The sequence below is a fragment of the Manduca sexta genome, chromosome 8, assembly GCF_014839805.1.
Source record: "Manduca sexta isolate Smith_Timp_Sample1 chromosome 8, JHU_Msex_v1.0, whole genome shotgun sequence".
Taxonomy (NCBI): domain Eukaryota; kingdom Metazoa; phylum Arthropoda; class Insecta; order Lepidoptera; family Sphingidae; genus Manduca; species Manduca sexta.
The window spans coordinates 12,098,701-12,124,184 of record NC_051122.1 but is presented as its reverse complement, the minus strand read 5'-3'; the positions used below and the strand labels follow the sequence as shown (position 1 = coordinate 12,124,184).

The 25,484-nt window shown below is 35.6% G+C and overlaps 3 protein-coding genes across 5 annotated transcripts in view; 2 read left to right on the top strand and 1 right to left on the bottom strand.

Annotated features, from left to right (window-relative positions):
• Window positions 1-876: 876 nt before the first annotated feature.
• LOC115444802 (cotranscriptional regulator FAM172A homolog) lies at window positions 877-4,065 on the top strand. Its single transcript, XM_030170716.2, has 5 exons — window positions 877-1,185; window positions 2,478-2,772; window positions 3,091-3,445; window positions 3,591-3,675; window positions 3,894-4,065. Exons 1-5 carry the CDS (start codon window positions 990-992, stop codon window positions 3,974-3,976), a joined length of 1,014 nt encoding a protein of 337 aa, XP_030026576.2. The 5' UTR covers window positions 877-989; the 3' UTR covers window positions 3,977-4,065.
• Window positions 4,001-5,524, bottom strand: LOC115444801 (RNA-binding protein NOB1). Of its 2 annotated transcripts, XM_037436594.1 has the most exons (2): window positions 4,398-5,524; window positions 4,064-4,317 (listed from the first exon to the last, which is right to left on the bottom strand). In XM_037436594.1, exons 1-2 carry the CDS (start codon window positions 5,385-5,387, stop codon window positions 4,303-4,305), a joined length of 1,005 nt encoding a protein of 334 aa, XP_037292491.1. In that variant the 5' UTR covers window positions 5,388-5,524; the 3' UTR covers window positions 4,064-4,302. The 2 variants fall into 2 exon arrangements, with proteins under 2 accessions (XP_030026574.2, XP_037292491.1); XM_030170714.2 differs by having other exon boundaries at window positions 4,001-5,522.
• A 2,246-nt stretch (window positions 5,525-7,770) lies between these two features.
• LOC115444777 (3'-5' RNA helicase YTHDC2) overlaps window positions 7,771-25,484 on the top strand; it is a 30,698-nt gene continuing 12,984 nt past the window's right edge. For both annotated transcript variants that reach the window (XM_030170684.2, XM_037436396.1), the window contains exons 1-8: window positions 7,771-8,136; window positions 9,321-9,547; window positions 9,753-9,854; window positions 10,091-10,237; window positions 10,732-10,879; window positions 11,217-11,364; window positions 11,962-12,137; window positions 13,170-13,288. In XM_030170684.2, the coding sequence (XP_030026544.2) occupies window positions 7,923-8,136; window positions 9,321-9,547; window positions 9,753-9,854; window positions 10,091-10,237; window positions 10,732-10,879; window positions 11,217-11,364; window positions 11,962-12,137; window positions 13,170-13,288 (1,281 nt within the window). In that variant the 5' untranslated portion in view covers window positions 7,771-7,922. The remainder of the gene's footprint in view (window positions 8,137-9,320; window positions 9,548-9,752; window positions 9,855-10,090; window positions 10,238-10,731; window positions 10,880-11,216; window positions 11,365-11,961; window positions 12,138-13,169; window positions 13,289-25,484) is intronic.

The window sequence follows — 25,484 nt, the reverse complement described above, 5'->3', positions numbered from 1 at the left end:
TATAGTTGAGTACTATATAAACTACATTCGCTAAAATACTGCTGAATCTGAATATAATGTCTTTATGTTATCCACATTCTCATAACACAAAAAGAACAAATATTCGTGCGATAATGATCCTAGTCCGAATCAACATGCAAACAAGAGGAATATAATGCTAACGCTCAATAAGTCCAAGGGTTAGCAATAGCTCGATAAACCCCAGGTTCTTAGCCTCGTTACTTTCGTGGTACACCTGTGCCTTCCCCTTTCTACCCTTCAGATATACCTATAGGTAGGTACCTATTTAAGGTACGTAATCATATGTGTTTATCTGAATATACCTATGTAATGAATAATTGATTAAATAATATGGCAGGGTATAATAATCGTTACCATTTAATATAAATGATTAAATGAGCCTAAATCTTAGTTCTTATAATATTTGAATCGTAATTGTGAAATGTTTGTAGATAACCGTCGCTACAAAGTACAGAGAAAATGTAAAACGAAGCGAACAGCTAGCTGAAGGGGAAATCTAATTTTGTACCCTCGCAAAGAGCATGCGTGCACTCTAGAATATGCGCCAGTTACAGTGCACCAATCAATAAGGATTCAAAATAAACAACTACCTCTAACCAACTACCTACACAACGGGCGTAGCAGCGACAAAAAGTACCTACCTTCTATATCACATATAAAGAATTCGTTCAGAAACCATCTTTTGTATATTCCAAAGAAAGCACATAATATGTGAGCGAATGCAATGAAAATCACATGTACTTCAAACAAATTACTAAATTCCATTATAAAAGTACATTATTTTAAACAAAGCTCCGTATAACTCGCATAAAGAGATAAAAATCTAAATTTATTTTGGTATATACCTAACTGCCACTGTCATAAAATATCTGACAGAAAAGTTTATCAATCAAACAACTTCACTTTGTTGATTCTTATTTGGATTTGTTATTTCGCGATAACTGGGAATAAATTAGAGCTTCAGATTTATGTGCTGCAATAAAGCGTGTAGAAAACTGAGCTCTTACGTAGACAACTTCATGAACATATTTCGGGATATACGGTCTTCGATATCAAAAGTGCATCTGCATTCGAGTAGAGAGTGCAGTGCATTCAGAGCCAGTAAATTGAACAATATGGAGGGAATAAAGGCTATGCAAGACATGGGGTATACATTTAATTCAAGTAAGTTGATTTGGATGTGTTCAAAAAGTTTTTATTGTTTAAAGTTATATTTGCATGTATGTTATGTTATTAAATTTAAGTAGTATTGTTAATGACTACCGCGCCGGTCTGCCTGTCAGAATCAATATTTCGAACTACTCTGAACGGATGCAACTTCCGATTGCAAGGAAATAGATAATATCTTTTCTTTACTACACTAATGTAAAATTGCGCCAAAATGTATACAGCGTTCAGGTTAAACCTAATTATCGAAATGCCGCCAAAAAATTGTTCAAACACTCGTCGAGAACAACATGTTTCTTACTTGGAAATGTTTTTGGCGATTTTAATTCATTATTTTTCTTTATACAATATTTAGAATACTTATCCAATATATTTACTATGCAATAAGTGATTTATTTTAGGTTGTAATATCATAAAAAAAACTACACTTCTGAACTAAACTAAAACATAAACTAAACTAAAGTTCTGTAACTTTATTCGTTTTTTTATTTGTTTCAAGATATTATTACATGTATTGCAAAGTTGACTATGTAAAGCACATATGTTATCTCATTTAATTATAGAACTTAGGTATGTAATATTTTTATAGATAATTGAAAAAAGGTCAGAGGTCAATATTGAGACTGAGGTGTTAAATGACATACATATAATGTTATATTATATTCCACAGTTGAATTCTTATTATTCAGTATAAAATAACTTGACAATAATAATTTAATTTGAAGTGCCCTATTTGGTACATAAGATTAAAGCTTCTTATCATTGCTGTACCATCCTAATCTAATTTAATCTATTGCAAGAGATGTGTGATTATATCTTTTATATCTCAATTTTTTTATTGCTGAAATTTTTGAAACACTACTGTTTTTTTTTTATAGAACTCAGTATTCTAAATCAAAGCGAATAGTGTTATAAACCTACATAAAACTTTTTATATCATATATTTAAAAAAAACAGCTTTAGCGAATTTTGTTACAAAACTTGCTACACTCAAATTTCATTTCCTTTGTCTTTGTGCTTTGCTGTGTAAGTGGATATTTAATTTAAATTGTGAATTATGAGAATGCTAGACAGCAGTAATTTAAACACCTACACCAATTCTGCGAATCAACTGAGTATTATATGTTCAAGTTGTTTTCTAATTTACCTATAAATATTTCGTCTGATAAAACAGCATAATTTTGCTAATTTTGTTTGAAATACACCATGCATATTACCATAATAACTGGGAAGCTTAAATAAACATTCAAATATTTTTGCTTCTTTCATTTAAAAATAATTTGTTCTAGATGGCCAGTTGCGCCGAATAGGGGCAAATGGCAAGCCAACAGATGAACCATTCCAGTTCATCATCAGTGGTGATCATCAGCAATGCCAGGCCCACTATGAAGAGCTAGGGATGGCAGTTACCTATTACATATACCATTTACTGGAGACAGAACTGAAATTACAAAAATTGTTGGTACCAAAAAATTGTGTGGATGGCACATTCATTTTTGTGTCTAAGGAATATGAGAAAAAAGATGTTTTAATGGTACTCATTCATGGATCTGGGGTTGTGCGGGCAGGACAGTGGGCTCGATCGTAAGTATGCACCAAAAACATAATGATTTGTATGAGGTATTTAAAACAATATTGTAGCTTATTGCAATACAGAATAATAAAGGAATTAATAAATAAAAGCTTTATATAATTGTATGAATAAATCATGCAGCGTTGACCGTTGTGAGTATGTAGTATGTACTATGGAATGTATAGCTGTGGCTGTACTTTATAATGATTATTGTGTTTTTCCAAAGTCTTAATAAATAAAATATGCTGATCTATCTTACCTAAGAAGTTAAGAAGTACAATAGTTGTCAGAAAAAAATATCCACTAGTCTCACAGCACATTTCTTCCAGAGTTATAATCAACGAAAGCCTAGATGCTGGCTCACAGATCCCATACATCAAGAAGGCCATAGCGAAAGGGTATGGAGTGATGGTTTTAAATACAAATGACAACTACACCATGGATGGTGCTCCCATACCAGATAGCAGCAATGCAGAGGAGCATGCTCTTTGCGTTTGGAGGACATACATCTCACAGACTATGGCTCTGTCTATAGTCATTGTGGCACACAGTTATGGCGGTGTGGTAGCAGTCAATCTGGCAAACGAGATGAGAGATGATTTTGAAATGAGGGTGAAAGCCGTTGCTTTAACTGATTCCGTGCACACATATGCTAATAAACCAATTACTCCATGCATGAAACAGGTAATACATAACTTTATCACACATTTGTTCGGCCTTAGTCAGTTATGTATAATGATTTGAATGTGCTGGGAAGTTCTAGGTTACATCTAAGTCTGACACCACTTTATGTGAGTTTTTCTAAACTTGATTTATAATTTTTTTTTAGATATCACGAAACTGGATTTCTAGTCAGAAGGCATTGGATGTGCCAATGAAAACGCCTGATTTTGAAATTACGAGAGTATCTGCAGGTAAGAAAATGTCATACCACTATTACTTGACCCCACATGTAAATTTTCATTCCTAGATATCAAGTTCTGTAAAGAGCTTTTAGTCCTGTTATAATCATATGTAAAACAAAATAAATAGCTAACATGACTGAAAACCTGATTTAGGTTTATACCAAATTCATTACAGAAGAAATAAAAAATCCTTTAAGGGTTTCATTGAATTTTTGTTTCTTTTACAGGTGTTGAGAGACACGAGAGGACATCTGGCGCCTGCATAGAGTCAGTGTTTAAATTCATAGATCAGAAACTACATGAGGATTAAACTATATCAATGTATACCACTAGAGAGCATTTAAATAGCATTATTATATTTATAAGTTAACTTTAATTATAAATGTATGTTGACAAAAACATTTTTACTTCTTCCCCTTAGAGTAATTTTTCATCCAGTACTTCACATCTTGTTTGTTTGCTCGTACACCTAGCACCGCAGACTTTGAATTGACATCTTTCATTGCAAATGGTGAGTATCCAGCAATGTAATCAGTGTCCAATGCATTAGTCTTATTCCGAGCCAGTTTTGTAACAAATCTTTTGTGAATATGTTGGTCTTCTGTCAATATTGGGTATTGGAAATGTTGACCACCTTTAGGAGTTGGCAAACTGAAACGTTTCCCCCTTGCCGTTAATGGTTTACGTCCATTTATATGTATATGTTGATTACCTTCTTCGTCAATACTTACACCAACTTTCCTTAAAGTTGCATGACCACATTTAGGACAGAACAGTTTGGTCATCACACTGGTGGTTTTGAAGCATGTTGTGCAACGAAAAATAAATGTGCGTAGCTGCCTTATGATCCTGCCATCTATAGCAGTTACATTCAAACCAATTTGTTTCAGAACATTCTGCATGGCAAAATCTGAAGTGATGCAAGCAACTTCTACAGATTTATCCTCAAATTCCCCTTCTTCTAGTTCCTTTTTCTTCTCTGATAGGTTTCGAGGTGTAATCCATTCTCCACCATCACTGTCAGAATCCTCTTCACTCTCTGTATCCTCATCTTCTTGATCAGATACTTTCACCATCAGTTCATCAACTTTATCATCTTTCAGATCCATGTTCTTTATTTGTTCTGCAATTTGTTCCGCTAACTTGTCATCATCTGTTTCCTCATTGTCAACACTTTCTTCAGAGGACAACTTATTGTTTGAATTATCTACATCTGCAACTTTGTTTTTACTCTCAACATAAGCAAGTTCTGTTTGGCTTGATGACTCTGCTATTGTATTTGAATCTTCAGTTTTTATATCTTCATTGCTACGATCTTTTTGTTCTGATTTATTAGCGTTTTCTGGATGCAAATCAAAGTTAGACAAACCAGTGACTTTAACTATTTTTTGCGTTGTGGGTTCGGTTTTCAGGTGTTCAGTGCCAACTTTCTCTTTTTCTAGTTGGTAAGTTAGAGCCATAACCTTAATATCTGTGGCTGATAGACTTGTGTAGTCACCTGTCTTCTTCGCAAAATCTGTAATGAATTTAATGCTCTCAGAAAACACATCTTTCACTTTTATGTCGTAAGGCAGTACGACCAGTTTTCTTCGCTGTCTGTCGCTTGTGATTTCGTCGATAACCTCCTGTACAGTGTATATGTCTTCGGCGATATCACTCAAGTTAGCAGCTTTGATAAAAGCTGAGGTGTCAACTACCAAATGTTTGATGTTTTTCGGCATTGTAATAGATTTTATTACGTACACATGTGGAATTATCAAAAAAACTAAAACCACTATCTTCACGTGTCGATCGATGTTGTGACAATTATTTATATTTTTGACGTTTTTACAAGTTCACTTTTCACAAATAATCAGTTTAGAAATCAAGGACGTAATGTAAGATTTAATGTGTAAATACATTTTATATTATTTTATTTATTTTAAAATACATTTTCTTATTAGATATACTATTTGCATTTATATTAGAAAAAAAGTAAAAAGACTTTACAAGATCTCTTCATGTTAAAAATATGATATAAAAATACACGGAACTATGAGTGATGTGACATTTGTACATTATTTACGATACGTACCTTATAATCGAATACTCCCACAATCTAAAGATTGAATAGGGTACCGGACTCATTTTTGTTCTTTACTTTTATCAAATATTTACATAATATAAATTATAATACAGAAAGAATTATTAAAATCCGGTAAAAAATCAACAAGTTACAAGTGTTTAAATTTCGGTAGAAGGGGGGTAAGTAACAAGAAACAGAAACGAGGCGCAATACCCACGTGTGACGTCATCGGGCATTACGACGCGTGCGAAAGAAAGAGATGAAGCGATACCCCACATCGCGCCCACTTCTACACATTACAATATTTTAAATATGAATTACTCGCTCATTTTTTAACCAATTTATATGCAGTTTTCGCAGGAGTGCTTCTTTTTCGTATTATTAACCATTACATATAGAATAATGTGCAAAATCAAGCATAGACCGGTCCCCTATTGAATTGAATACTGTTCTAGTATAATATTACTGACTAAGTATTTAAAGATACACGATGCCGCTATCCTTCTGTCAACTTCAGACCATCTATCATGAAATAATACGAATGAAACGAATAAAGTTATTATCCGGACTTGAAATTCAACTTTGTTTTACTGGAGTACTGTATGTATGTTATTAAATTAGGTAGTTCTGGGTTTTTGTAAGTCGATTTGCAATGAACGTCAAATAGACCATAGACTAATCTATACTATTATATAAAGCTGAAGAGTTTGTTTGTTTGTTTGTTTGTTTGTTTGAACGCGCTAATCTCAGGAACTACCGGTCCAAACTGAAAAATTCTTTTTGCGTTGGATAGCCCTTTGTTCGTGGAGTGCTATAGGCTATATATTATCACGCTATACCAAATAGGAGCGGGGCAGTAATGGCTAATCTCAGGAACTACCGGTCCAAACTGAAAAATTCTTTTTGCGTTGGATAGCCCTTTATTCGTGGAGTGCTATAGGCTATATATCATCACGCTATACCCAATAGGAGCGGGGCAGTAATGGTTAATCTCAGGAACTACCGGTCCAAACTGAAAAATTCTTTTTGCGTTGGATAGCCCTTTGTTCGTGGAGAGCTATAGGCTATATATCATCACGCTATATTCAATAGGAGCGGAGCAGTAATGGCTAATCTCAGGAACTACCGATTCGAACTGAAAAAATATTTTTGTGTTGAATAGTCTTTTGTTTGTGGAGTGCTCAAAGTTATATATCATCACGCTATGACCAATAGGAGCGGAGCAGTAATGGCTAATCTAAGGAACTACCGGTTTCAACTGAAAAATTCGTTTTGTGTTGGATAGCCCTTTATTTGTGGACCGCTATAAGCTATATATCATCACGCTATGACAAATAGGAGCGGAGCAGTAATGGCTAATCTCAGGAACTACCGGTTTGAACTGAAAAAATATTTTTGTGTTGGATAGCCCTTTGTTCCTGGAGTGCTATAGGCTATATAGCATCATGCTATAACCAATAGGAGCGGAGCAGTAATGAAACATGTTGCAAAAACGGGGAAAATTATGAGTTTTGAGAGCTTCCGTTGCCTGCGCTGCGTAAACGGTTAAAGTTATGCAACAATGATGTATGACGGGATTGTTTCACTTAAAAAGTTCTAAATAATATAACAAAGTCCCCCGCTGCATCTGTCTGCCTTAACGTGTTAAACTCAAAAACTACCTAACGTATTAAGATGAAATTTGGTATGGAGACAGTTTGAGACCCTGGGAAGAACATAGGCTCCCGGGAAACTACTATTTTTATAACGGAAAACTTTAGCCTGAAAAACTTTATAACGCGGGCGGAGCCGCGAGCAAAAGCTAGTATATAATAAATAGGCGGCCAGGCTCAGGTGTGAACAAGTGTGAAGTGCGAATATAAGTAGCTCGGTGAATTACGTGAGATTTATTTATACCTCTGAATACTTTTACGGTAGTAAAAGCGCGAAATTATTGACTTCTGCGTTAAATAGAATAAATGTAATGATGTCCTCTTTATTACGGCTCTAAGAAAGAGGGCTAGTAATATTCGAATGAATCATCATATCGAATAGTAGATTGATTATAAACGAGCACTTGCATCACTAACATCACTTTGCTCGTATTTTCTTTCGCTGGCCCCAAATATTTTCGAAATTAGTGGATAAACGCTTATGTAGTGCATTTTGTGTGTGTTATGTGGTGTAGTTCTTATATTTAACAATAACCAAGATGAGTTCGAAAAAGGGCAAGCGGAATAACGGCAACAAGCATTTCCCTATAGCTGAGTCTGTGAGCATAGCGCTGAAGATTCAGCTGGATAAGTTTATAAGTGATGAGAACGAGACGGAATTGAAATTCCCTACATTCCTGTCTGCGCAGGAACGAGGCTTCATCCATGAGACTGTCGCTAAATTAGGTTTGAAGTCGAAATCGCGCGGGAAAGGTAATCGTAATATCGTTTTATAAAATCGCATTTTCTGCCACATATTTAGCCATTGTATTTGTGTGCTGATGCATTAAGTTATCTTTGTGACATAATTGATTCTCGGTTTAGTGCAAACATTGCATAATTTGAGTCAACAATAACATGAATCATAAACATTGGGTAAAACAATCAATATAAATATAATATAGTGGGTATCTGTAAAATAATTTATCGAAACATTTTTTTTTATTCAAACAAAACATTTTTTATTATTGTTCTTAACACAGTATTAAGTTGCATATTTGACATTGTGTATTTCACAATTTTTAAATCTGCATAATATTATGAAATACATTCAATCCTCAATATTGTTCAAGGTCTAAAGGACATGACTTCCAAAATTACAGAAAAAGAAATATTAAAACAGTGACAAATCTTATGCTAACATAATCATTAAATTTTTTTTGTCTCAACAGACCCTTATATTAATTTTGTATAAGAAATATACAAAGGATTGTAAGCATCTACAGTGCTCGCTCAATGTGTTTGTATAAGCTTGCCCTTACGAGCCTTACAAATGTAGAAACATGTAAAAAAAAAAGAAATATGACTGTTCATGTCCAAGATATTTAATTATTTAATTGTGTTTGTTTATTTTAATTATAAAATAAAAAAGAATTAATATTAAATTTTTATAAAATGATTGATATTAGTCAAATTGAAACAAAAAATCAACAAATCTTTTTAAAAATGATTATAAGTACATTTTTTTCATCAAAATAAACCCATGTAGAATCTTTTTCTTCCAGCCATTTTGTTGCATTCACACTTTCACTAATCAATCATGAATCACCAGGCAAATATACATCAACTCACAATTTTCTTATCATGGAATACTCAAGCTCTGTAGATATTGCATTCTACATATTATGTGTAGGCTATGGTTTATCTGGGGGAAGTCCCTCAACATGTATTGATTGATTTTGCTGCATTAAAAAAGCATTAACTTAAATTAATGATTTTACTCATTAAAATCAGGCAATTTAAATTATTGCAACCCTACTTTGTAATACTAAGAGATTGTAGTTTTTTTGTATAATTTCGGTCCTGTAAAACAATATAAAAACAAATCGTGTATCTTAAAAAGTGCCTAGTCTTGTCATTCCACATATTTTTAAATAATAATAAACAATTTTTTCCAGGAGTGAATAGATATCTAACAATATATAAGAGGATTGGGTCGACAATAATCCAGAATGATGCCAAGCTCATCCTGGACTCGAACATGCGGTGCAGCATCACGGAGTTGTTCAATGCTTTTCCAATCACCAGCAAGGAAAAGGACGACCTCAGCAGCTGCCCAGAGAAGGAACGGAGTCCACAGCTGGCTCATAAGACCTTGGGGCAGCTGAACAATGGAGTAGCACAGGTACATTATTCCTAATTAGTGATGTCAATGTAGCCGTAGCCTTAAGTCAATGTTTAAAATATCTATAAAAGACTTATACAACTATTCAAGTTTATATTTAATCTTTTTTAACCGACTTTATATTATTTTGATATATAAACCATGATTGAACAAAAATTTTAAATATGCAATTTTTAAGAGGTGTCCATAATCATTTTCTTTTCAGATCCCGACTACAACCTATAATCCGGAACTGATAAAGTTCAGAGACAAGTTGCCCGTGTATGAGCAGCGACAGGATCTCCTAAATGCTATCTTACACAATCAGGTATACTAACACAGTATATGTAAGGACTTATATAATTTAAAATATGTTACCAAAATTTCAAACTATAAAATAATATAAATTTCTCCCAACATTTCGAAGACTTTTCAGCCTTCGTGGTCACAGGGCGGACTGTCCTGTCCGCATTATAATATAAAAAAACTGATAAAATAGTTTTATTTTAAAGTATACATAATATATTTTATTTTGTATTATTTTACTATTTTTCTTGTACCCAGGTGATAATAGTAGCCGGCGCGACAGGATGCGGCAAGACCACCCAGCTCCCGCAGCTGATACTGGACTACTGCCAGGAGCACAAGCAGCCTGCCAGGATATACTGCACACAGCCCAGGAGGATATCCGCCGTCTCTGTCGCTGAGAGGGTATGTTTTAGAAATTTAACTCCTAATGTGTGGTGCACGCTGCACCTTTGTACTTTACTGATATTAAAATAAAAAAAAAAAATACTTTATTTATCACATAGGCGAACAAAGGTGCACTTATGATACGTCAAAACAAAGCATAAGAATAATTATTATTATTTCTAAACAACTATTAAAATTACTTATATAACTATGGACATTTTAAATTAGCGATAAAATTTATAATGAAAGCAAGGTACTAACCGGAGTAACCAGCTCAGGCTGGCAGATAGGGGGAAATGGAAGGATAATTAAAAGTCTGATGTAACGTAAGTTTCAAGAATTACCTCAGAGTCTACCTCACCTCCTATCCTAAAAATGTATACAAAACACTTACCATCTGACTGTTGACCATCAGCTGTTTAAACTGTTTGTTTTTGTCCCCATCTTATAAAATCTGCTGATCATAATGTTGGTTACATTACTTAATATCAAATTTCCATGTTGTGCGGCAGGTGGCGCACGAGCGCATGGAGAAGATCGGCCAGTCGATCGGCTATCAGATCCGGCTCGAGTCCCGCGTCAGTCCCCGCACCGTGCTCACCTACTGCACCAATGGAGTGCTACTGCGAACCCTTATGGCGGGGGACACTTCCCTTACTGGTGAGTAGTAACAAGATTTATAGAAAATAATTTAGATTTCTAAAATTTATTGTTTTCATAATGTGTTCAAAAAATTTTATTAGGGTATTATACTATGAATGATTTGTAACATATCTTTTAAAAATATATATAAGTATCACAGACTTTTATTTGGTGACAAAGCTCATAAATAATTTTTGACCGGCACCTTTTCATTAGCGACTTATTATAATTTCGTCACCTATATCTGTAAGGCACTGGAAATGTTTACCATTACGGTGAATGAACTCTGACAATATCCGTCAGTGTGTACAGTGTATTATACTCTAACTGTGCGTATGTTGCGTGCATGTTGCAGGCGTGACGCACGTGTTCGTGGACGAGGTGCACGAGCGCGACAAGTTCAGCGACTTCCTGCTGATCGCGCTGCGGGACGCGCTGCCGCGGTTCAAGGACCTCAAGCTCATCCTCATGTCCGCCACCATGGACACGCAGATATTCTCCAGGTACCGACACTCTTGTTCCTGACTTGTATACTATATAATACCGCGTGGTAGCTCCGAGGAATCTTAGAATATGATTTAATCCAGTGACTTTGTCGATATCAATGTAATAAATGTATTTTGCGCTTTTGGTGATTGACCTTACGGCTTACCTACATCGACAATGAGGTATCGACTAAATCATTTCATTAAATTACTATGTAAATATTTCGTAAGATTCCACGCAGCTCGCAGGCGGACTGTATATAAAATGTAACATTGTAAATATTATACTTGTAGCAGCTATATGACGTTTTTAACAAAAAAAAAATCTGTGGATAAGCTATGGGAAAAATGCTCAGTGTACAGCGAACCAATAATATATACTTCATTATTCTAGCGCCATCATCAAAGTTATAAATATATTATAGTTTTTCAAAAAGAAACTACTTTCTATACAATTCAGTCTATTTTATATAACAAAATGTTTATCGTGATATCAACCGAGCCATATGCGCAAGAGTTGCTAGAGAGCCCAATGTAGGGTAGCATCATCATACAACATCATCACAGAACCAATGCAGTCTCCAGCTTTAATTTAACACAATGTTAATATTGCAGGTATTTTAACAACTGTCCTGTGGTGACGATCCCAGGGAGACTGCACGAGGTGCAACTGTATTACCTGGAGGACGTGCTCAAAATCACCCAGTACAAGACCAAGAAAATGCAGATAGTGGAGAAGGACCTGAAAGCCAGACTCAAGTCGGGCAGGAGCTACTGGTCGCAACTGGAGAGTAAGTTGTGACGTAATAATACTTCTAGGAATAAGATAACCACTGTGTGCCTTTCCACAATAGAAAATAGATGTATTCATTGGGAACAGGGTTTTTCAATCTTTTTCTCGTCGAGCCTCTCGGGATTAGAAATAATATTATATTCTAGCATTATTTTAATCACATCTATTTTCATTGTTCCTGGTACAAAATTAACTTTAACAGAATTTAAATTGGTTCTATGAAATGATTTATAAGAGTAGGTAGGCGTCCCCCTTGACATTCCTTTACGCCCCCCTGGTTGGGAACTCTTGATTTTGAATGTGGTGTATATGTGGCGCATTTCATCAATACCCATTATTTGTTGTCAGTGAAGTGACTTAATAATAATTGTTATCAAGTGTCGTTCTCAAGTATCAATATTCAGTAAGTGATAGTTTGATGTCTTATCGATCACTATAGAAAAAGTAGATAACCATATTCAAAGACTGTTGATATTACTTAAAATTAACTATCAATAAAAAGCATGAAGTTTGCACCGTTTTTATACTGCAACGGATAGTGGGCCGAAGGTGAAAGGCTGCTATGAAAGGCTATTAGTATTTACTTTACCTGCCTATTTGTTTTATGTCTAATCGTCTTGCGTAAAGCGTCTTGGCTTTGTATTTTTTTTTTCATGTTAAATACTATCTGAAGAGGCGAAACAAAACACTGTATAACTATGATAGAAATATAAAGCTTTTATAAGTAAGGCGTTTCGTCTAGGAAGGATTGTGATTTTTGCTCACATACGAATTTACGCATTCAATCACACACTCACGCACGCACGCGCTCACGCACATCACTAATTTATCCTTCAAGAGGTAGGTAGAGGTGCAACTAGGGAACCCAGTTTTTTGCATGTGTATTTTATCCCACGATATGATAGCAGGCCAGCGTATCGAGCACAAATTCCTGACTCCAAGCTGAGAACTGAGCTAAAAATCCCAATATTACTAACTGAACCCAATTAGTAACCATTGCATGTATTAAATAAAAGTACGATACTTGCAGCTCAGAAGCAGGCCGTGGAAGAGAGTACGAGTAAAGAAGACAAAGAGAGTGTGATGGATCCAGCATTGCAGGCTGATATGGACGAGTTCCTCGAGGAGTGCTTCAAGGAGGGCAGTCTGGTGAGTGACTTAATCCTAGATCTTAGATATGCTGGTTAGCTCTCATAGGTGAGGAAAGGAAGTAATGTGCACTAATTTTTGTGAGACTGGAATTAATCACCTGGCAAACTTACTGTTTTTAAATACATTCAATGATATAAGTTCGTGTTTATCGGGCCGACAGTTTGTCAGATGCATATGAACCATATTTTTAATAGTAAAGTTTTGAAGTTTATCTAGTAATGTTTATCATAATTTTGTGCATAATCTGGTTGTTTAACTGGACAACAAAACCTTACCACTGGCAAAATGTGTCAGATACTGGGAATACATTTTATCAGAGGGCTTATATGAAAATCCTATGTTAACAACAAGACAGACCAGGCCTGTGGCAAATTAGTAGTCTACTTATATACAGGGTCATTTTGTAACCCTAGACTTAAATTTAACTGCGAGAAAGTCATCTTGAAAGAAGCAGTTTACTATAAGTTACTCTAACCTAAGGTCAAAAACATAAAAGTAAAATTTTCAAACAAAATAAATATTCAAATAGTAATTTTATTTTTACACACCCTTTTGCCACTACTACTATACTAGAATTCGTCGGAGCGGCAACATCGCACACAGTCATTGATAATATTATGCTCACGCACACGAACAAGTGATATACACTCGGCGCGGAAGGGTAGTTCGTCGCACCGCGCGCGCCGCGCCGCAACCGAACAGCTGATGTCGGCGCTTTAACTACCTAGGGCAGCTATACTCTAAGTGTGTTCCGCGGAACCCTAGGGTTCCGTGATACCTCTGTCGGGGTTCCGCAAGAATTTAGAAAAAAAAATCAAAACACCTCTCTCTGGTCGCTCCGCGGCCGCGCGGAGGCAAAACGCTATGAACGTTATTTATTTATTTATTTGTATTTGTAGAAACATGTGTTACAATAGCTGGTACAATATCTCATAAGTTTGGTATCAACAATTTTATACTTGTACAACCCGTTCGCTCTAAGTTTGCCGGTCTGTGGAATGCGCGTACCCTCCCCCACGTGACAACAAAACTTATAATGTGTCATAGTTTTACCCAAGTACGTACACAATTTTTATTGTTACAATTAAATAAAAAATATTTTTATATTATGTTTTGCTGACGCTACTTTTCGAACATCATACCTATCGCCAGCGGCAAACTTAAAACGAGCGGGTAGTATACTTGTAAGCGCGCGTATAATATAAATTGTTTTATTGTAGGGTTCCATCAAGTATTTTGCTTCCCAAAAGGGTTCCGTCATTTAAAAAGTTTGAGAACCACTGACCTAGGGTTTTGTGTCGTGCCACATCACTCAATCAACAATTAGACCAGCAGCGACGACGCTACGCCGACGTTACAAAAAGACACATACCTAACAGTGGCGAAGCGTCCATACAAGCCGATTCCCACCGGCTTCCCTTTTAGGTTTTCGGTGATACTAAACAATATATTTAATAGGTAAATTTAAATTTAAAACATATCAGACAATGAACAATAATTATAATAGCTTAAATTATTAATTAATGATAACTTAATAATGACATCTATCGGCCATTAGCCCGATGTTTATTAAATTTAATCGATATCGATTATTTATTCTAAATAACATTAGATGGCGCACCTTGTATTTAGTTCCCCAGAAATTCCGTTACCAAAGTGAAATTGTGACGCCACCGGCGCAAGGTAACCCGCTGTCAAGCGGCTTAATGTCGTAGCATGTTTTTAACATAGATGGCAGCACTTTCTATGACTTTCTATGCCAGTATTTGTCGAAATCGCACGGAAGATATGGGCAAAGGTAACCCGCGCTAGTTCGGCTTCACGTTAACCGACTTTGTATAGTTGTCGCTTTTACGTCCTTCAAACGTCATAATTTATTATGCTACCAAGTTGCGGTGTTTGTAAATTGTCATATTCATTTTATTTTTGATAGTTCTGTGATATTTAGTTACCAGCGCTTTATTTAGAAACTACAAATAAAATTGTATTATAATGGAAATAACTAACTACTTTGTGATCACATAATGTCTACCTTTACGTAAGTATATTATTAGTATGTGATTTCACATATTAGTATTTAGATGGTTAAATATTTGAAGTAGATCTGAAAGTTTTTGATTTCAGACACAAAATGTTTGTTAGAAGAAAATAAATATTATATTTTACTGAATTTTAAATATCACCACGATACAAGCAAAAGTTACCGAATAACCTTTCTTGATTATAATTTAAATTGATAATTATATATGTTTATCATGTAGGTAGACTTAAACAGTTGGTCTGTTTGGCGATCGTGATACCAATAGGGGACCGGCCTCTGTTGGATTTTGTACATTGTTCTATATGTAGTGGTTAATAATACGAAAAAGAAACCCTCCCGCGAAAACTGCATTAAAATTGCTTAAAAATGAGCCAGTAATTCATATTTCAAATATTACTATGTGCCGAAGTGGGCACGAAGTGGGGATATCGCTTCATCTCTTTCTTTCGCACGCATCTTAATGTCCGATGACGTCACACGTGGGTATTGCGGCTCTTTTCTGTTTCTTGTTACTTACCCCTTCTACCGAAATTAAAAGACTTATAACTTGTTGATTTTTTACCGGATTTAAATAATTCTTTCTGTGTTCTAATTTATATAACGTAAACATTTCATAATAATAAAGTACAAAAATTAGTCCGGTCCCCTATTTCTATTACATTTACAGTTTTATTTTGAAAATAAACAGATACTTTTAGGTAGGTAGTGTGGTTATTATTTTAATACTTACTTTTGTTGCTGTTATAATAAATTAATAGGTAAGTACTTATATTTGTGATTAATGGAAGGAGAATTATCTACGTTTATTGTTCGATTTTATGGATGTTTCAATTATTTACGCATAATAGGTAATTTAGTAGGCATGTCAATGTTTGTCGATTTAGATTCAAGACTAATTCGTTGTCTTCGTTTTTGTTTTCCAATAAATTGCCCCGATATCTTAACTGAAGCCAATTTTTTTTACACCGGGTTACCTTTTGAAAAATTTCACCCTTCGCCACTGATACCTAAACATCATTATCATCATCAGCCACATAAAGTCCACTGTTGAACATAGGCCTCTCCTAAAGATTTCCAGACGGACCTGTCGAAAGCTGCCTGCATCCAATGTGTTCCCGCGACGTTTATCAAGTCGTCTGTCCACCTTGCAGGTGGACATCCAACGCCAACATAAACATCACGCACTAATCATCACATTTCATTAGAACCATATTTTCTATGCTCAAACTATCATCATAAGCAAATGACACTAATCAAACAACCACAACTGCATAAGTTAGGTACACATAACACATGATTTCCGTAATTTTAAAGTGGTTTCATTATTTTAAATCAAAACACACACATTCTAATGTAGGTAGTTCATCCATTTTAGTAGATAAATAAGTATAATAAATACGTTCAACGGTTAGATTTATAACACTCATAACAATAAAATATCATTCTGCAAGTCTGGCAATTCACACGAACAATTAATAATGAAGTTACAATCTTGATAATAATTAGGTAATGTGATAGTTTGAGGTAAAAATGTCGAGCGACGCGATACGTCACGGCGCGGCGCGGCGTCCCAATAGGTATCTAAACATGTTTTCAAAAAAGTAAATGCGTTTACCAATACCTAATGATGTTTAGTAGATTGCTTGTTCCTTTAAAAGTTGTTTCATACTTCAAAGTATTTTTAATACAGTTAATTTGTGACTACCTCGGTGCCGCAGTTGTATTATAGTACGGATGCTTTGCTAAGGTCACGGGATCGAATCCCGGGTCGGACAAAATGATATTGGATTTTTCCATTCAGTACCTATCGCAAATTCATAAATCCACATTAAAATCGTAATGACAGGCTCCGATAGAAACATAATCAATAGATTGTGATTAGTTCAGTTTCGCGTACGCGTCAACGATGCAACTTCGCGATCGTAAAATATTCAAAATGACAAAAAATATTTTTAAAAATAGACTCTATTTTATACACGTTAAGGTCGCATTTAGGGGACTACTTTAAATTTCTTTGTGCCTGACCGACCAACACGCGACACACGAGTTTAGCGAATTCCACAAAGTAGCGGCAAGGATCTGGAGTTGCCTGATGTCCCGATTTGCGCGGGATGTCCCGATTTTCAGAATTCTGGGGACGTGACCCGTTTTGCACCAATAAAATTATTAAAACCATTAAGTATTATCTATATACTATTATATAAAGCTGAAGAGTTTGTTTGTTTGTTTGTTTGTTTGTTTGAACGCGCTAATCTCAGGAACTACCGGTCCAAACTGAAAAATTCTTTTTGCGTTGGATAGCCCTATGTTCGTGGAGTGCTATAGGCTATATATCATCACGCTATACCCAATAGGAGCGGAGCAGTAATGCCTAATCTCAGGAACTACCGGTCCGAACTGAAAAATTATTTTTGCGTTGGATAGCCCTTTGTTCGTGGAGTGCTATAGGCTATATATCATCACGCTATACCCAATAGGAGCGGAGCAGTAATGGCTAATCTCAGGAACTACCGGTCCAAACTGAAAAATTATTTTTGCGTTGGATAGCCCTTTGTTCGTGAATTGCTATAGGCTATATATCATCACGCTATACTCAATAGGAGCGGAGCAGTAATGCCTAATCTCAGGAACTACCGGTCCGAACTGAAAAATTCTTTTTGCGTTGGATAGCCCTTTGTTCGTGGAGTGCTATAGGCTATATATCATCACGCTATACCCAATAGGAGCGGAGCAGTAATGGCTAATCTCAGGAACTACCGGTCCAAACTGAAAAAATCTTTTTGCGTTGGATAGCCTTTTGTTCGTGGAGTGCTATAGGCTATATATCATCACGCTATACCCAATAGGAGCAGAGCAGTAATGGCTAATCTCAGGAACTACCGGTTCGAACTAAAAAAATCATTTTGTATTGGATAGCCCTTTGTTCGTGAAGTGCTATAGGCTATATATCATCACGCTATGACCGATAGGAGCAGAGCAGTAATGGTTAATCTCAGAAACTTGGAGTTTGAACTGAATAATTATTTTTGTGTTGGATAGCCCTTTGTTCCTGGAATGCTATAGGCTATATATATCATCACGCTATGTCCAATAGAAGCGGAGCAGTAATCGCTAATCTCAGGAACTACCGGTTCGAACTGAAAAAATATTTTTGTGTTGGATAGCCCTTTGTTCCTGGAGTGCTATAGGTTATACAGGGTCATTTCGACATTGCGTTACTAAATGAAACCACAGGTTCTTGGTGACCTCTGCTAACACCGTGCAAAAGATTATTCATAAGTAACGAATATTTACGTCAATAATCCCGATTTTAGATTTATGGTCTTTTGATCACGCTGTTTCTTAGCGCGCTTAACTGAAGTGAATGAACTACGTCACAGCTGATGATATTATTACCGAACCTATAGGGTTCAGAAGGTCAGCTCACAAATGAACTCCCAATACGTTCACTGACTTGGTTGCAACAGTTCATTGAGTCAATAATTAATTACTACAAAAATATTTCGTTAATTATAAACGTTATTTTCGTTAATAAAATAGTTTTCTTACCAAAAAATTTTCTTACCAGATGGCGCTGTTTGAGTAAACACAACTTAGTTAACGTTCCTGATAGTTATTTGAAATATTAATTAAAATAGAGTGTTTTGTACTGTCATATCTGGATTAATTCTTTATTTGTGAAGTGATTTAATAGTGCATACGTTATCATTGACGAACTGTGCCGATTTAAAGAAAATATCACAATTTGTGCTAAGACTTTCAAATACTCAACGGTTTCTATACGAAATTTTATTTGTGTATTCCGGACATTCTAAGTAACATAGGGTATTAACTTTATAGACAGACTCTGTTGCCGTAAGTGTAAAGTGATTTTTAAGTGTTTTTTTTTTATGGGAATAACACCGAAACCAAAAACTTTTATTACACAAATAATTGCCAATTAAACTACTAGCGACATCTAGTGGACAACACGCATAACGAGCTATTGGCGGTGCCGGGCAGCAGCGTACGCGTAATAATAAATTAACTACGAGTAATAATAACGATCGTTGCTGACTTACAGCCATGTCTACGAATTGCAGTGGATGCGGTAACAAAATTGAATCATTAAGATACATGAAATGTTCCGTATGCAGCGAATTGTACGATTTAGAATGTCTTAAAATAACTGACACAAACTTTAAACAATTTGATCGGGCATTCAAGAGCAAATGGCTGTGTCCAGCTTGTACGTGCACTCGACCCAAGAGGGATAATTCAAGCACTCCCGTGCGCAGCCAATCATCCAGTCAAAGTAATAACAACATATTGTGTGACAATTTTAGCCCAAATGACTATGTTAACAAAACGCGCGGAAGCCGTATGAAATCTGCATCGTCATATACTGCTTACGAGCCAGAAAACAGTTTCGAGTCATCACTTCTCCATGAAATAACACAATTGAAGACAGAACTAACGGGTCTCAAAAAACAAAACTCAGATATGGAAAATAAATTAACTTCGGTGTCTGATTCGCTTCAACAGATTCTAAATGAATATATGCTTAGACTAAAAGAAAAAGATAATGAAATTTCCTCATTAAAAAATGCTATAGTACAGCTCCAAGGTAGATTAAACAAACAAGATCTTTATAAAAATGTAGAAAGTGATATAGGCGTGATACATAATAGAGAAAGACAAGCAACAAAACCAGTTAAAACAATAACTAAACCTAAGAAAAATGGAACCTCATTGGACGTGTCTTCTTGCGTTGCTACCAATTCGAACTCGGCAAGGATATCCTGCCCAGACAAGTCTGTGATTGAAGAAACGAACACACAGGATAGCACAAACAATATGGCCACGTCTAATGTTATCAATACTGAAACTGCTGAGTGGAAGGAAGTCACTCATAAACGTATGCGACACCGAACATCCAACATTCTACGTGGTACGGCAGTTCCTGGATCTACCACCTTGGAAGCAGCGAGCAGATCAATCTATCTCCATCTGTATTACGTTAAATTAGGTACCTCAGAAAATGAAGTGCTGAGCCACTTACAGTGTATATGTCCAAGTGATGCGTATATTGTAGAGGCGTTAAAAGCCCGGGGAAACTATGCATCATTCAAACTGGAAGTACCTGCGAAATTCTCACAACATATTATGTCTACAGAAAACTGGGCTGAAGGTATATGTGTAAAGCTGTGGAAGCAGAATTTTCGCTCGAAAAAGAGCCAAGAGGGGAAAAAATCCAACTAAAAGTATAAAATGCTATTATCAGAATGTGAGGGGCTACGATCTAAAACTGCGTTGGTTAATAAGAACATACCTATCATTGATGCAGACATTATAGCCCTCACCGAAACGTTTTTAACTAGTTCTATATGTGATGGGGAACTTTTCTCCGATGGATATACTGTTCTTAGAAAAGATAGAGCTGATGACGTTGGCTGGGGTGGAGTTCTATTGGCGGTAAAGAATTCATACTCGGTGTCCATGGTCACAGACTTCTATGAGGTAACAGATGATAAAGAGTTACTCATTGCAATAATTACATGGAAAAATATAAAATTTTTGGTTGTTGTAGTATACTTGCCGCCTAGATATAATGAAGAACAATATTTAAGTGTTTTAACTTGTATTGAAAATGTTATTTGTAAGTACGCGTCACTAGAATTTATTATATTAGGCGATTTTAACCTTAATTCATGTAGTACAAATGTAAAAATCCAATTCAATTATTTTAAAGAATTTTGTCATTGCAACCAGTATAATAATATATTAAACGAATATGGAGGTGTATTAGATCTAGTGTTGAGTGGGCTCGGGAATGACCATGTACGCGTATATGCCAGTGACGAGGAACTGGTGCCGCCGGACAAGTATCACCCTCCACTGTTTGTTATTGTAAAATTTCCGCGCGGACCAGTAAGAACGCTGCCATTACTAACAACCTCGCATCGCCATCCAGCATCTGCACCAAATTGGAACTTTCGCAGGGGTGATTTGTATACACTATACGCTTCACTAACAGATATGGATTGGACTGACTTATATAATGAATCGGACATTGATCTTGCCTTGGATATTTTTTTACACTAGACTAAATTACAATATAAATAAATTCGTGCCGTTAAAAAAAACACACTTTAGGAAAACGTCAATTCACATATCCATCATGGTATACTGCTGAAATTATAAATAATATCAAACGTAAATATTATCATCACATGAAGTACAAGACCGAAGGAAAACAATTTAATAGGGGAATTATTTAGGTTCTATAGAACCCATGTAAAGTTTTTGTTAAAATCTGCTTATGACTCATATATCAGAACAGTTGAACGAAATATAGCAAATGATCCAAAAACATTTTGGCAGTATATTAAAGATAAGCGAAGCACCAAACAGATAATATCTGAATATGAATATGATGGCCGGTCAGTAACAGGCCAGAATGCTGCAAATGCATTTGCCACTTATTTTAGTTCAGTTTTTCATCCCGATGAACCCAAATTAGATTATAATGCAGCACAAAGAAATACTGTTAACAACTCCGCTCAGGTTATTATCAACAACATAACCTCGGCAGAATTACGACGGGCAGTCGCTCGCCTTAAACCACATTCTGCCTCTGGTCCAGATGAGATCCCACCTTTTCTGGTAAAGGATTGTATCTCAGTACTGGCGGAGCCGCTATTGTATCTGTACAACCTATCTTTGGATATGGCGAGGTATCCGTTGAGGTGGAAAACTTCTAGAGTAACACCAGTACCTAAGGGCAGTCCGAGTAAACATGTTACTATGTACAGACCAATAGCAGTGCTTTCGGTTTTTGCTAAAGTGTTTGAGTTGATTTTGGATCACAGCATAAGGCAGCAAATCGTCACCCACATTGCCGACGAGCAACATGGCTTTAGAGCATGTCGCTCGACAGCCACTACTCACATTAATTTTGTTGACTATGTAACAATACAAATGGACGCGGGGAGACAAGTGGACACCGCCTATTTTGATTTTAAAAAAGCATTCGATATCGTTGATAATGATATTCTCCTTTCAAAAATGGCTTCAGTAGGTTTTACACCTAAATTATTGGAATTTTTCGCATCTTATTTGCGAAATCGAACTCAATACGTACGGTTGAGCGGGTACGAGTCTGGTAGTTTCTATACTAGATCAGGGGTCAGCCAGGGCAGTACGCTGGGGCCGACACAATTTTTGATTATGATAAACGATTTGCCGACGTCAGTCAGCACTTCTCGCTGTTTACTATTTGCGGATGACTTAAAGTTGTATTCGGCTGTAAGTGGGCTTGATGATTGCAAAGCCATTCAAAATGACATAAATGCTATTGTCGCATGGAGTGAAGCAAATCTCCTACATTTCAATGAATCAAAATGTAAAGTAATTACATTTACACGCGTGCGCCGACCACTTACGTTTAACTATACTATCAATGATAATAGGATAGAACGGGTAGATAAAATAAAAGATTTAGGACTGTTACTGGACTCAAGATTGGACTTTAGGCAGCATATAATATCTACCTGCGAAAGTGCCAGTAAAATTCTCGGGTTTGTAATAAGGGTATGTTCCACGTTTGATAGTTGTAGAGTTGCTTTAACGCTATACAAAGCGTATGTGCGCAGTAGACTCGAATATAATGCATTGGTCTGGGATCCATACCAAAGTATATATACTTTAGGAATCGAACGAATTCAAAAAAATTCGCCCGATACTTGTACAAGCGAATGTATGGGTATTATCCATATCTGTACCCATCTTTGTTTATAACGGGGATGGTGGGACTAAATACGCTGGAGTATAGGCGGAAGCTGTTACTTTTAGTCCACTACTACCATCTCCTTATAAACAAGGTGGACAATCCGACCACGTTAGAACAAGTGGGTCTAGCTTGCATTCCGGCTCGATTTCTGGTCGGGGCGGAGAGCGCAGATGGTCCACGTCGGCGCAGAAGGATGTTCGCGGCGCCACGAGGGGTGCGCACGCACCGCGGTGCTGCGGCGCCTACCGCCCGCGCCGTCGCACTACTCAACGCTATGCACGCTCAACACGCAGATCTAGACCTTTTTCATGACAAACCCCGCCATATATATAATGTAATTAAGCTGTTCCTAGATAGTTTATAATAAGTGCACATAGTATATGTATAGGTATTAAGTTTTTAATAATTTAATTTTAGTTAAGAAATAATGATATCCTTTGTTTTATAGAGTTTATATTTGTTAAATTTTATGTTTAAAATTTTTGTTAATGAAAATGTAAGTGTTTTGGTGTCAGTACTGTAAACTTACATTAATTTGTGATAAATAAATAAATAAATAAATAAAAAGTTACCTACATAATTACTAAAGTTACAAGATTTAAATCTATTGGTATCGTATTTTTTTTAGATTCTACATGATATTCCGACATTTATTTTAATTCCAACATTAATATTTCGGTTTGTCATAATACCTAAAAGAAGACTACGTACACATTACCGAACGTCATATTATGCTTTCTGTACCATTTCTTTGCTAGATAGACACTATGGCAACGCGTCCGAGTCTTTGACCGAGTCCGAAGAGCGCGGGATTATTCAATACAATAGTCGTACTCTTTCTCGCCTAAACTCGCAGTGTTGTCAGTATAAACTTTTTTACCAAAAAGCTTGCTAAAACGACACAGCATTTCAAAAATTCTGATATTAGATTTTTTTTTTATTACATGATGTTCTAACAGATTTAACACACAATTGTATTACAAAATAAAATAAGTAATGATTTATGATGAAATGATTAATGAAAAGTGTACCTAATTAAAATAATACACAGCAATATTTTAGTATTTTTGAAACATTATTTTAAGTAATAAAGTATAATAGAGATTTTGGATTCAGTGATTAATTTTCAATAGACATACAGGGTATAAAATAAACAAGATATTACACAATAAGGTAATAATAAAAAGTTTGGTAACACTGCGAGGGCACGTGTTAGTTGTAAAATTGTGGCTCGTCAAATATCGTGTACCTCCAGACTAGTGTTGCCAAGATCAATTTGTTTAAAATCAAGAAGGTAAAACAAATCGAGATTTACGCCCGAATACTCAAACGCCACTTAAATATTTAAGATGGCCTTACAGATTTAAGCATTCGTTATCTTTGAAATTGGTATACTGAAACGTCACTTATTTCCTAACCTTAAATTTAAGGCGACGAAGGTTTAAGGTCCGCTTATTGATTCAAACGGTATTCACAAACCCTGCTTAAAGTTTGACAGCTATTTAAGGCCGCCTTATATGGCTGTTAATTGAGATTAATTTGAGAGTGCTTGCGACTACTCTCAAATCTTTACGCTAAAATATTTATTGTTGTGTTAGTTGTTATTATATTCTCTTTCGATTAAATAAAATGTCTTTTTCTTCACTATCATCACTGTCTGAAGAGGAATATAAAGTCAATCGAAGAAATCGGGAGAAATTAGACACTTTCGAAGAGTATTTATGTTCATTAATTCAGGAATTGTCCTAAATTATGCTTTTTAATTCAGGAATTCTCATTTCAGCAATGTTCATTCATCATATTGATTTAAACTGGATATTGATCCAGCCTAGCCGGTCATAAAAGAAATACCAGATATTTATTGCCCTTCGTTTCTTTACCACAGGCACCTATCAAAGGGTCATCTGGGATATTTCTCATGTGTAGGAACCTACGGTACATCATGGTGTACTCATATCATGGCACTAGTTGTGCCTGTGCTTATATCATGGAACTAGTTGTGCCTCTGCCTACCCCTTCTAGGATGATTAGCTTTATTATGTGTGTATGTAACAGTTTTAAGGGAAATAAATTTTATTGAAAGTCAACATGTCTGAATGAAGAAATAATTATTAGAGAAGCAAGAAGAAACTTTATTGTAATTATTATATTTTTTAATTGTAATTCTTATATATCAGAGATATAAACATTACATTACAGACATTTTGCTACACATAGTACATATATATAGATATGAGTACAATATGGTACATCATATTGTACTCATATCATGAAACTAGTTGTGCCTGCGCTCATATCATGGAACTAGTTGTGCCTCTGCCTACCCCTTCTAGGATGATTAGCTTTATTGTGTGTGTATGTAACAATTTTAAGGGAAATTA